Raw genomic sequence first — 12,911 nt, 5'->3', positions numbered from 1 at the left:
GTTACTCTTTGTATAGAATATTGAGCAAAAAGTGGGTTTAAACTATTTTTATTTTAGTGCTTAGACAGAAATTTGAGGAGCTCTACCAGAGTCCAACACAGTGTAGAAAATATTTATAACAGGCAATGAAGTAATTAATTATAAAATAAGTCACAAAATGAGGCCTGTAGCTACTTTACAATATCTTTGTTAAACATTGATGGATGCATAGTTAAGATACATATCAAGTTTTATGGCCAGAAGACACACATGTACGTATGTATGTATGTATTTCATGAGCTATTGTGAATGTGTGTCTCTATGTTAGTGCAGATACCAGTCAGAAGTGTGTTTGTGTGTCAGTGAATGCGCATCATAAGCCATGGGAAGTATCCAGTGCGCTGCATGCCGAAGGTACTGATGAAGAGGTTGAGGACTGTGGTGATGAAGACTATGATGCTTGTCACATTGTTCAGGTAGTCCAGACGCTTATGCAGGGCGGAGTTATTCAGGTTCCGACGACCTGTGTGACATGCACGCACGCACACACACACACACACACACACACACACACACACACACACACACACACACACACACACACACACAGTAGAGAAAGAGAGGGTTCAAACTACTCTTGGTTGTGACACACTGAGAGACTTCTAGTTGCACTACACTTTACAATAAATGGACAAAATTTCGATGGACAACTCCCCTCCTTCAAACTCACATGCATGGACCCACATGTAGTCACACACTATAGTTTGTGATATAAGCTTCATTTCATGTTCATTAATACAAATCAACCAGTCTCCAGCAAAAAAAGACAGTGAACATGAATCAAGCATCTGTTAAATCACTGCATTTATTCAACTTTCTGGAGGAGAATGTGTACGTACATATTAGAGGCAAATTGAACCTCAAAAACATTTCCTTTGTCAAACAAGTTTTGAAAATAAATGATATAAAACAATCAGTTTTCATACTTTTACCTATTAACAAACAAGGGGGAAACATGTAAACTGTAAAACCGTTTGAAATACACATAATGGAACTCATGCACAATTTTAGAAATGGAAATTCAAGCATATTACTGCAGCCAATATAGTAATGCATATTTACATAGATGTTCAGTTGGTTAAAGTGGAGATATTTTAGTTGGATTACAGACTGAAAACAGCATTTAAATAAAACTTTTCAAAGCTGGAGTAATAAATAAGATATAATATTTGAATTGTTTGTCTCAACTTTGCACAGAAGAGTGTAGCCAACAGGTGCACATACATTTTCAACAACCTTACTTTGAATAAATGTGTTTAAGTGTGTGAATTTGCTGTGTGAGTGTGTGCATGTATGTATAAATGTATTTGTTGTTTGTTTGTGTGTGCGTGTGTGTGTGTGTGTGTGTGTGTGTGTGTGTGTGTGTGTGTGTGTGTTTGTGTCAGAAGTGGAGTCGAGCCAGTAGCCAGCGGAAGAAGCCAGTCCTCTTGGATCCGAAGAAGCTGACGAAGAAGTTAACCACCGTGGTGACGAAGATGACGCCTGTAGCCAAGTTGTTCAGGTAGTCGAGTCGTTTCTGATTGGACACCACGTTCAGGTCCCTGCGGGCTACAACACACATACACACACACACACACACATACACACGGACAGACACACAAACACACATATTTCAAACATTTCAAACACACCCAATCACACAAACACATTTGATGCATACATACTCACATGCACATATGTATTTGAAACACGCAAAACACAATGCACCCATACAAGCATCAAATTCACACACAGTTCAGTCACACTCCCTCAAGCTTCTATCTTGTTCAGGTGACATTTTGACTGTACTTATGCTAACAAAGTTGCTCATGCATTTGTATTAAAAAAATCCACATGAATCCCTTACCTCAAATCAAGTATTTGTTGAAGGAATTCAGTATTAATTTGTCATAATTTAATGCTGCCCTCAAGCAGGGAACCCCCCGGTGGTCCAATTAAATGAAGCTGCTCAGTAGCAGAGTTAGGATAAACTGAGAGGATCCTGTTTAGACTCTAAAATGTGGACATGCTGTCTGTTTTGTGCTTTTCTGAAGTCACATTTTGAACCTTTATCAGAAAAAAACAAGCAGCAACTATCACTGCTTATGGCTGAAGCCAATGCAGAAGCACCTTAAAGTTCAGTGCCACCAATGGCTGCTAGATGCTGACTCCAAAAAAAACGTCAACTTCTCTTTTGAAATACTAAATCAATAATTTTTTTCTGTGAGTCATTATGGTCTCAATCAATAAATTCAGGCCCTCTAATAAGTGTACTGGTGGGCATTTTGGGAGCCTGGCCCCAAACAGAAAGTGGAAAAACACACCTCTCTTAGGCGCTTTTAGACTAAACAAGTTTTAGATGTGGCACATATTAAGTCAATGCAAAGGATGTGAACAGATGCAAATTCACTGTAGGCACCACAAACTGCATGTTAAGAAACATCCCTGGGAGTTGCTCAACTGAAGCAAAAAAATTGTTTGAAGGAGTCCATTTGTTGGAAAAAGTCCATTTAGGGACTTGGATTGTTGCAGATAAAAGTAACCAACTTCATATTTCAAATGAGAGGTTGGAGGTTCTCTCATTCACTTTAATACGGATGAAGTTTTTTAATGAAGCTGATCTAGTGGCTAATAGAAGATCAGCATCTTAAGTGGCTTCTGTATTAAATATAAACATATTCACACTGGGAGTTTGCTTCTATGTTCAGCTCTGAGGCTGAATGTTGAAGCAAAATGTGAATGTTTACAAGTGTTTGAGGCTACAGGTAACTTAATAGCATTTTTTGTTCCTTGCATGGATGGATAAAGATTAAAGCTGCTATGAGTAGGATTTCATATGTCTGTGCTTTAGTGCCATCTGATGGTGGTATCAAGAATGACATTGTGGCAAACATGCACACGTTTTCACATAGCAATGTATTACAAAGTAACTTTAAACATGCATGTTTATGCTCAGTTTATGTGTATGAATGTACGTACTGTACACTGTGTGTGAGTGTATCAGTTACATGTGTTTCATAGAATGAAACGCTGAAACATCCATCGCAGGAAGCAGCTGCGTTGTGTGCCAAAGGCGGCTTTGATGATGTTGACGATGAGGGTGAGGAAGATGATGCCGGTGATCAGATTGTTCAGAAAGTTTAGCAACCGCTGATAAGAGGGGAGGAGGGTCAGCTCAAAACGAGCTGCACACACACATATGACGATAGTGCATACATACATTACACCATTACACACACAGACAACAAAAACACACAGACATTCAGACAAACACACACACACACAAACACACAAACACACACACACGTAGTTGGTCTCTTGGCCCAGTCCATTCATACTGAATCAAATCAAACAAAGATATCAGAGTGCAGTAATACTGTAACTGATTAGTACTGTAAGTAGATCAATAAGTCACACTCCTCTGATTGTGTCACTGTGTGTGTGTGTGTGTGTGTGGTCCCATGTTTTCTCTAGTTTCTTTATTAGAATCATTCCCTACGTCAGAAAGTCAGAAATGCATCCTGGCAAAGAGGCCGGTGCGCTCCATCCCGAAGACAGAGATAAAGATGTTGGTGACGAAGATGAGGAAGATGATGACGGTTATGATGTTGTTCAGGCTGTCCATGCGCTTCTGGTTGGCCTCTTCGTTGATGTCTCGCCGAGCTGCAACAAGCACAGACATGTACACACACACACACACACACCAAAAATAACAAACTACACAAAAGATGCAGACAGATTTGTCCAAGATTTCATTTAATATGCATATTTGTTTTTTCATGTTGAGCAGAGAATATGTTTGGTGGCTTGGATGTTTTATATCTGCAAACCATTTTCCGCCAAAACAGACAAGAAAGTGATTGGAATTTAAACAGCATTGCCTGTATTTTCAGAATAAATCAATGTGTCAGTGTATTAGTGTGTTAATATGATTGGTTAAAACATGGAGGATGGATTTCTGTAGGGGGCGGGCTTTAAGCAAACCAATGTTGTGATGTGATTGGCTCACCGATGATGATGATCAGGACTCCAGCCACTATCTGAAGAGCCAGGGAGAAGGAGATGAGGGTCAGGACGGCAATGTAGTACCTGAGGAAGTGAGATTAAAAGGTTATGCAACATTTTCAGAATTCAACTGGACCTTGAAAGTTAATAAAATTGTGTTCCTGTGATCCCTGTTTGCCTCTCAGGTGCACATACTGTACTGATACAGTACCTGTATCCAGCTCCCTGTTCGATGACAGTCTTCATGTGAGTGACGTTAGCCAGGAACAGAGCGATGTCCAGCATGCCCTCAGCCGCGGTCTTCTTAGTGGCATAGAGGTTCATGTTCAGGTTAGAGGTCGAACCACCCTGAGAGAAAGATACTGATTTCAGACTTGAGATCATAGTTATCCTTTTTTTTTTTTACCCTCAATTAGGCATTATAGATACTGTAAGTAAGAGCCATGACATAAATTATACACATTTTTGGTGCATCAAAAAGTTAAGAAAAGTAACCCTGTGTTTATCACAGTTTCTCATAAATTTAAGATGGTCAGAACACAAATTAAGGAGCAGGGATAAAGCTTCTCCAAGAAATGCAGTTGAAATCAAATTGATTTTGTTATTGAAAACTTGAAAATAGCCACATTTTTGCCGTAAAAAATAAACATAAACTAGTTGTGAGTAAGAACCAGTTCAGCCAAAGAGAGAATACAAGAATTTGATGGAGTAGAGTTGGGGGGAGGGGTGGGGCAGGTCTTGATAACATTTTCATGCTCTTCCGTGGTATAGAGGGACAGTTAAGGGCTTTCTTCCTGTTCCCAAATTCGTGTTCTGGTCATGTTAAATTTACAATAACTATAATAAGCACAGGGTCAGTTTTCTTGACCTCTCCAGTAGTTGAGATGTTGATAATCTTCTATATACAGATCTTTATAGGAAGCCAACAGAGCGAAACACTTTGTTAAAAGCTTCCTCTTCCAATGAAAACTAGCTTACCCAGTAATCAACTGTGTAGAATCAAGAAAGTTTCAAAAAAACTGCTGACTTTGACCAAAATGTTACAGCGACAGCTTCCAAATTCAGAGAAAGCAGTTAAACAAAAGCACAAATCACCAGTGCTGCGGAAAAAATCCAAACTGAGCCAAGATCTGAACTGTTTTACAGACAAAGGCAAAATGTTAATCATTCTGTTATTTTGTCCACAAAATATTCCAGATGTGCAAAACAGTTTTAAAAAGACTTAAATAAACACTTCTGTTTGATAGGTCTCTTTTTTCTCTTTAGTTGTGTTGCCCTAATCTCAAAGACAAATGAGTTAGCTCTGATCTGGTTCCACATATTGACTCCTCGCAACGTCTCTTAGCTTCAATACCAGATGGCAGTTACAGATGCAATCCATGTGCTAAATGCAGTAGCACACAAATGCAAGTATTTTAGTCCTCCTATCTCTGGACAAACAAAAAAAAAATCTATTTGTTGAATCATCACTTGCTCTTAAAAATCAGTGATTTACTTCATCAGTTGTCCTTGTGGAAAAACCTACGTCAGCAAGACAAAAAGAGAGTTACGGGTTAGAAACATTGCAGCACTATGAGGTACAAAATTGTAATCTATCCAGTAGCTGCACATTTCATTGAAGCTAATCATCCTATTTCCTCTCTTCAGTATTTCAGTATGGAGAAGGTGAACTTGCCTAAACATGGTGGAGGTTTAGATTCTTTACTGTTGAGGTGTGAGGCAGCCTGGATCTAGAGATTAAGGACCTGAACGTATATTTTGACCTCAAATCATTTTTGATATTTTTTCTTTTTTGTAGGTCTTTTTTTTGCATAGATATAGATTCATATTGTGTATTTCCTGATTTAAATGTCAGATTGCTTTTTGACTTTTTTTTAATGTGTTTTTCCTGGTTTGTACTGGTTGATTTATGTGGACTTGTGCTTGGCCTCGGGCCTCCCTAGGGTCGGTTGATTAGATTGATTGCCCTGATTGGTAACACATGTCCCGGCTGATATAACTGCCATTTGGGTGCCTGTTGTATTTTATCCTGAAAGAAAACTGTTTGCTGAAACATTGAGCTTTATCTGTTAAATAAATTAATCGTAGTTATGAGTGTTTGGCTCCATCATCTTGTTTGATGTCTGCCTGCAAGCAAGCAAGCCAGCACCTTGGACATCTGACCATCACTGCAGCTGCATAATGAACATCTTTAACAGATTGACGACAGATGGAAAGAGAGAGAAACTGAGAAATGTGAGAAGGAGGGTAAGAAAAGATAGAGGAAAGGCAAAATTTGGAAGAAAGTGAAAGTGTGAGAGAAGAGAAGCAGAGAGATGGAGATGAATGAGACAAACAGAAAATAAGAAATATAGGGAGACAAATGAATAAAATAAAACGAGTGAACACAAACAAGATACTTTCCAGATCCAGATACTTTCCTTCTAAACCAATGTGCAATATGGTCATGTCATTTTTCTATTTTGAAAAAAGGTACACTGTCAATCTCTAAATTACTCTGCTCAAGTCATATGAAACTAACCAGGAGAGGGCAGCATACTCCTGCGGGACACTGCCAGCAAAAGCATGATCTGGGTGACAAGATGATGTCTGGTAATTGGTTTATCTTTTTTTATTTACAGGTTTTGTTCTTGCCACCAAATCCAAGCCAGAAATGTGATTTAACAAGAGAGTCATTGTCAAAGTCAACAAGATGCGGATTTCAACTGACATCATTTTTCACGATCTATCAAAAAGATCAATCCAACTCCTATCATCGCCTGAAAAATGAACACTCCATACATCATCATCTCAGGAGCCTCACTGCTGTATTCCAGTTGACCTGGGATGAGATAAGTGTTTCTCTAATTTTATTGGTTTGGAAACAGAAAATTCCTTTTATTTTTACATGCTTCATTTATCATGAGAACTCTAACTGCAGCTCATTTTCCAGTGGTTGGAAAGTAGTTGTGTTTAGATCAAGAATTGCACTTTGTTGCACATTAGGGAATACAGAAATTGATGGTGTGTGCGTGTGTGTGTAAACATGTGCGTATGTGTGTTTCAGTTAATACACATGACAATCATTTAAATTAGAGAAGCAGGAAAAAAGAGGTGAGGAGGAGAAGAGTGTGCGAGAAGAAAAGAAGTGATGTGTGTTTGTGTGCGCAGGGAGAGGACAGAGAGAAGGAAACATTAAACATCATTTAGGCCTCAACAATGACTCATAGCACATGTCAGGGACTAAAATTTTCTAGATCTAATTATTGTCCTGCTATAGTGCATGCACTGCGGATGCACATGTTGGATTACTTAACACAAAGCTATAGATTAAACTATTCTGTCCACAAATGGATCATTTTACTCGAGGCTGTGTCAGTGTAGCTGGAATCAGCACAGTCTGTTTTTCTTTAGGCTGCACAGAAACAGAGATGTGTTTAAGGAAGACATATATATAAAGTCAATCATGTGCACACAAGAGACATTGTGCTTTATGACCTCACTGTGCTGTAATGTGTTCTGCTGCTCCAAAATAAACACAGCGCTGACACTGTACATGTGCAGTAATTGTTCAGCGCTGTTGTTTCTTTCCATGCGCTGCCTCTGTTTTTATGTGGCGCTGTGTAATGTTTTCTTGCTGCAGTGCAGCTACACAGTTGCTCCACATACAATAAAAGGAAATTAATGACGTGAAACTATAAGAAATAGTTGCAACAATAAGTCACTTTTTGGATTTTAAAGTGAAACTTCTGTATTTTTCAACCTGGACTCTATTTTCCCATCTTTTTGTGTCAAAGTGACTAATGGTGACCAAACAATTAATGAAACTGGTCCAGTATTGAGCTAGAGCGCTTCAGCTGGCAGCTGCTAAACAGGCTCCAATGTGATCTGACAGGGCAATACGAGGAAAAGTGCTTGTTTTTGCCACTAACAGGCTCAGATTGTTATTATAAGTGTCTGACAACATTATGGAAAGAACCACACAGGGAAATAAAACTTTTTTCTTTACCTTTTGCTTGATCCAGTCCGTTTGTTATTTTGTCAAACCAAGTCTCGCTCAAGGAGAGGTCTTGTGAAAGTTGAGTTGTTTTTGAAATCTGCTAAATATTCAGCCATGACAGGGTTGGAGAGAAGAGTGCTGGGAGGAGTTTGTTATGTTGGAGTACAGAAAGCATAACTTAGTTTTATCTAAAAGGTTTTCAACGTCATGGCTGAATATTTAGCTAATTTCGACAACAACTCAACTCTTGACTGAAGTGCTCTTGCTCAATACTGGACCAATTTCAAAAATTGTTGTCCCCATTAGTCACTTAGATACAAAACAATAAGGGAATAGGGTTCAGGTTGAAAAATACAGAAGTTTCCCTTTAATTTGGTTTTTTGTATGTTCTGCTGAAAACCACAAGAACAGTGTGCAGGAATCATAAAGACAAGAGTCTGGGGATGAGTAACTGTCTGAAGTAACAAACAAAGTTAGTTGTCTTGGAGGAAATTACTCAAATATAGATTGTGATGAATTTTATTGGTATATTGCACAGCAAAATATCCTCAACCACGCTTTGTGTCAGATCAGCTGAAAAACATAGATGCAGCATGCTTCTTATCATGGTGATAGATGGTATTTTCTGTTTTAACAAGGCACATGCCATGATGCAAATACCATTGTACTGGCCCTGCTAATAATGGTACAAACACTGTGCCATGATACTGACATATTACATGTCATTTTGTAAAACAGTAAAATTATATATTTAAGGAGCAACATTTTTGGAGACTTTCATCACTTCTTTAAAGTCACTGCATAGAATTTAAAGCATCATGACTTTAGTGTCCTCTAGTCGTATAGATACACACTGCACTGGGATGATCGAATTTACAAAAAAAAAAAAAACAAACAAAAATGATGCTATTAGAAAAGTTTTTGAAATGTTGTTACATAAAAATCCTGCACATAGTGGCTTTAATAAATTCTGTGCTTTTTCCTTTGGCTCTTGTCTTCCAGGTGTACTTTGTACATAAATACTGTAAAGGTGTCAGTATGCTTCAAGTGAGGTGTATGTTGGACCACTGAACAGGGTCTGAAATTAATGGGCGTTAGTGATGAGAGTGAGACTAATGAGAATTAATGGGCAGCATCCAACAATTTCTGTAACTTTCCAAAAAAAATCTGACAATCAGGCCTACTTTACACATCCATTGGACAGGTGTGTGGAGGTAAAAAAAAAAGTGTGTAGAATTTGATATTCTCTCTCTCAAGCTCTCTTTGTCTTGAACAATGTAACACCATGACAGAATGAGGAGAAACTGTCAGAAAGTGTGCACCGTTATCCCAGACTTTTAACCTTGCCTTCAAATGTAGCTTTTCACAGCTGGTATAATTGCTGTTTGGACGACACTTCATACAAACTGGTTCGTTTGAAGCATACTGGACCCTTAACAGTCACCACTGCACTGTGTTTTCAAAGCACACAAAGCACCACTCCAGTGCTTGTGACACTGTGGTGGATGTAAACACAGCGTTCTTGTGGGCTGAGATCATGTGCCTCGGTGTCTTCCTTACGGTCTGACAATGCTAGCTAACTCTTGCAAATTTAGTATGAGGCTAACCAACAGCGATTACCCATAGCACCACTGAGCTACAGCCCAGCCAAGTGTACATCCACTTCCTTTGCAGTCATGAGCACAGCTGGCACACTTCCTTCTGCATGCAGGGCAAGCAGCAAGTTGGCCGGTGCGTTTTGGTAACAAATAGTTTTCAGTGAAAGTGTTCATGTGATGTCTGTGGCTTCTCATAACTGTACCATGATATCTGGAACAAGATGTTGACATTTTCAAATGTAGGTTTTGGACTCTTCGAGTGCCACAAACCAAAACCAAAGCAAACTAGCTCTCTGTGTAAGATGAAAAGTATGTTTTTGGGGTATTTTGAATAATTTGCACCTTGCAGTTTATCCAAATGTTTACATATCACAAAATGTAATTTAGCATCTTTCTGCGACTGACAATTTATGTGTCATGATGCAGTGAACCTTATTAATCTGGTACATATTGTGCTGGAAACCTTGATTTCCTCCCCCATACAGTCTGTGTTACAGTACAGTTTGATCCAGACTGGGTTAATCTCCAAGAAAGTATGAAGCAATTCCTAGAACTGTAAGACTGTCAGAACATTCTGAACACATGTACCGTGTACCATGGCCTTTTGTATGTTTTTGTGAGAGACATAGAGAGAGAGAGAGAGAACTGGCAAGAGAGAAAAAATATGAAAAGAGGGTGAAAGACAGAGAAGGAAGTGAGGAAGGGATACAAAAAAAAGACAGCAGTAGATATAGATAGACAGGGAGAGAGTGGGAGAAGAAGTATGTACAGTATATATACTGGCCTGTTTCCATCCTCTCTCCTTTGGGGACTCGTGGTCACACTTTATCAACATCAGCCTTGGGCAGGCTGCCAAAGCACACACACATACACACATATACGCACACACACACACACACACCACAACCAAAACATTTGAATGGCCTACATACAGTTTTATGGGCCATGTGTGTTCACTTAGTGTAATGTCTTACTAAATGCATTGACTGCGTGTTTATCGTGCTTAATCTGCACTTATCTTGATTTATTCAATATATGTTCATAAATTACTATTTCACCCTATGTTTCGCCTGACAGGTAGGGGAGAGATAGATCCTTATTTACAGCAGCGGTCTGGAGAGGTGGTTACTGGAGGTCAGCAGGGTCACACACATTTAACCCTCAGAAGCTGTGAATTACAACCAGGTCACTACCGGGCTCAGCAGCACCTCCACATTTGATTTTGAGGAATGAGGAAACGTTTTAGCTACTCTGTGAAGACACATCAGTCAAAACTTCTTTTTTTTTGTAAATCATTCAACAACTGCCTTCATTAGTGAGGGTTAAACTGCATATTCGACTCTCAGTATTCTGGGGTTACTGGATATTGTCCAGTCATATGGTTTCAAGCAGATATGGAGGTTTCTCTGTGAGGACTGATTCTTCACAGCAGTATATAAAACTACTATAAAAACTCATTTTCACTTCTTATTTCTAAAAAAAGAAATCAACTGTTTCTTCACACAAATGCAGAGTATGGTGTTTCTCAAAGATGAAAAAAATAACTGCACAAGGTCGATCATGTCCTTACAGTAGGATAAAAGAACAATTTGGAACAAGGAAGCAGTGTTAAAGTGTTTTTTTCTGTCCAGAACCTGCAAAGAATGTATGGATTATGATTGCTCCTTCCAGGTCCGCCCCCATGCACATTACACCCACTGTATTTGACTTGACCTCAGCCTCACAGTTGGAATCTGACCTACGATTGTGACAAAGATATTCATCATGAAAACATCAAGCAACATCTTGAAAAACATTTATCATGTCATGGACTCCCGGCTGGAAAACATATGAAGAAGGAATTCACATCAAGAATCGACAGGGATATTGGTTCACATTGTGATATTTCTAGCTGAGCACAGACAGCTATTGTATGACTTGAAAAGATAAGGCCGTCTAAGACTACAAAGTTTCAAATATGGAGCAATAATCTGATAGAGTAGTCATCCAAGAAAAACAGTTTTTCTGTTAGATTCAAGCAATAAACACAGTATATAGGCTTCTTCAATAGTCAGAACAGAATTTAAATGAAGGTTTCCCTCAGGAATATAAACAAGTCATCACTTTTCACTCTACAGGTTTGACACAAACTATGCTTAATATAATATTGGCATTAATGTTACATATAATATCACACAGTTGGCAACAGTTAATTAATTTTATTATGTTCAGTGTAGCGAGTTTAATTCCTGCCTCAACATGCACAGAACACACTGGTTATGCAATTTAGTACTAAACATAAAGTACATTTGAGGTCATAAATCTGGGTCATACATTTAGTATTGGATAAACACAATTTTTGACTTAATAATGGCACAAGATGAAATGTGATGGGATCCCCAAAGTCAGTAGGATACACCCTCTGGGCACTATGGATATCAGTACAGACTTTTATGGCAATCCATCCAATAGTTGTTGAGATATTTTATTTTTGGCGAAAGTGGTGAATTGACTGATGTTGCCATCCCCTTGAGCCTCGTCACTAGTACGACTAAAAACACAGTAACAATGTCCTTCATCCAAGTCAGCCTAACAGTAGAAGCTGTTTTTTAAACTCCCTGCAGTTTTGTGCCTAGTAAGTAAAATGCACTTGTGCAAAGTTTTTTTTTTGGTATTTATATAGTAAACTTTTCCTAGAAATCCAGAGTCCTTGTAAAAATCCCCTCCCTGAAATTCACTGATCCACAAACATAGGCACAGGTCCATATCACATAATGTACACACACCCACACCCAAACAGACCAGCCCTATACACACACACATACAAAAAAAAAAACCACATACTTGACATATACCTGCACAGTATGAGGCACGTATAAGTATGTGTCGTTCCACATGTATGGGTATGCACATTTATACATGGACAATATACACAAAACATACCCGTCTTTACCCTTCAAACTGCAAAACTGCACATAAACACATACATACACACACACACAAATATACACTAGACCACATGGGAGGCCCCCCTCGACCTCACAGGAAGTGCTCCTCCCCTGGACTCTTATTGGTTGCTAGAATGGCCAATAGGAATGAAAACCCAACTAGGAGTGGAGCTCTGGTTTTCTTTTAGCAACTTATTTTTACTGTCCGCCTGTCTTTCCATCAGTCTGTCTGTCTATCTGTCTGTCTTTCTATCTGTCTGTCTGTCTGTGTGCTGGCCTATTTGACTGTTTTTTTTTTCTTTCTTCTTCTTCATTTTTCCGAGGCTTTTTCTGCCTGAAGGCATCATCTTTCTGTTTGGTTTTTATGCAACTGCCATTTAGGGT

The 12,911-nt window shown here is 38.8% G+C and overlaps 1 protein-coding gene across 9 annotated transcripts in view; it reads right to left on the bottom strand.

Annotated features, from left to right (window-relative positions):
- Positions 1-32: 32 nt before the first annotated feature.
- LOC122974925 (ninjurin-2-like) overlaps positions 33-12,911 on the bottom strand; it is a 36,619-nt gene continuing 23,740 nt past the window's right edge. The window contains exons 2-5 of one of the 9 annotated variants that reach the window (XM_044343027.1): positions 4,235-4,371; positions 4,028-4,107; positions 3,518-3,681; positions 394-502 (exon numbers count right to left, since the gene is read on the bottom strand). In XM_044343027.1, the coding sequence (XP_044198962.1) occupies positions 3,527-3,681; positions 4,028-4,107; positions 4,235-4,371 (372 nt within the window). In that variant the 3' untranslated portion in view covers positions 394-502; positions 3,518-3,526. Of the gene's footprint in view, positions 503-826; positions 1,588-2,997; positions 3,204-3,517; positions 3,682-4,027; positions 4,108-4,234; positions 4,372-12,911 lie in introns of those variants that run through there. The other 8 variants (XM_044343022.1, XM_044343023.1, XM_044343026.1 and 5 more) reach the window with 8 other exon arrangements.

The sequence above is a fragment of the Thunnus albacares genome, chromosome 23 (genome assembly GCF_914725855.1).
Source record: "Thunnus albacares chromosome 23, fThuAlb1.1, whole genome shotgun sequence".
NCBI lineage: Eukaryota > Metazoa > Chordata > Actinopteri > Scombriformes > Scombridae > Thunnus > Thunnus albacares.
Note: the sequence above shows the minus strand (reverse complement) of the source record. Positions and strands in the feature narration are given on the sequence as shown.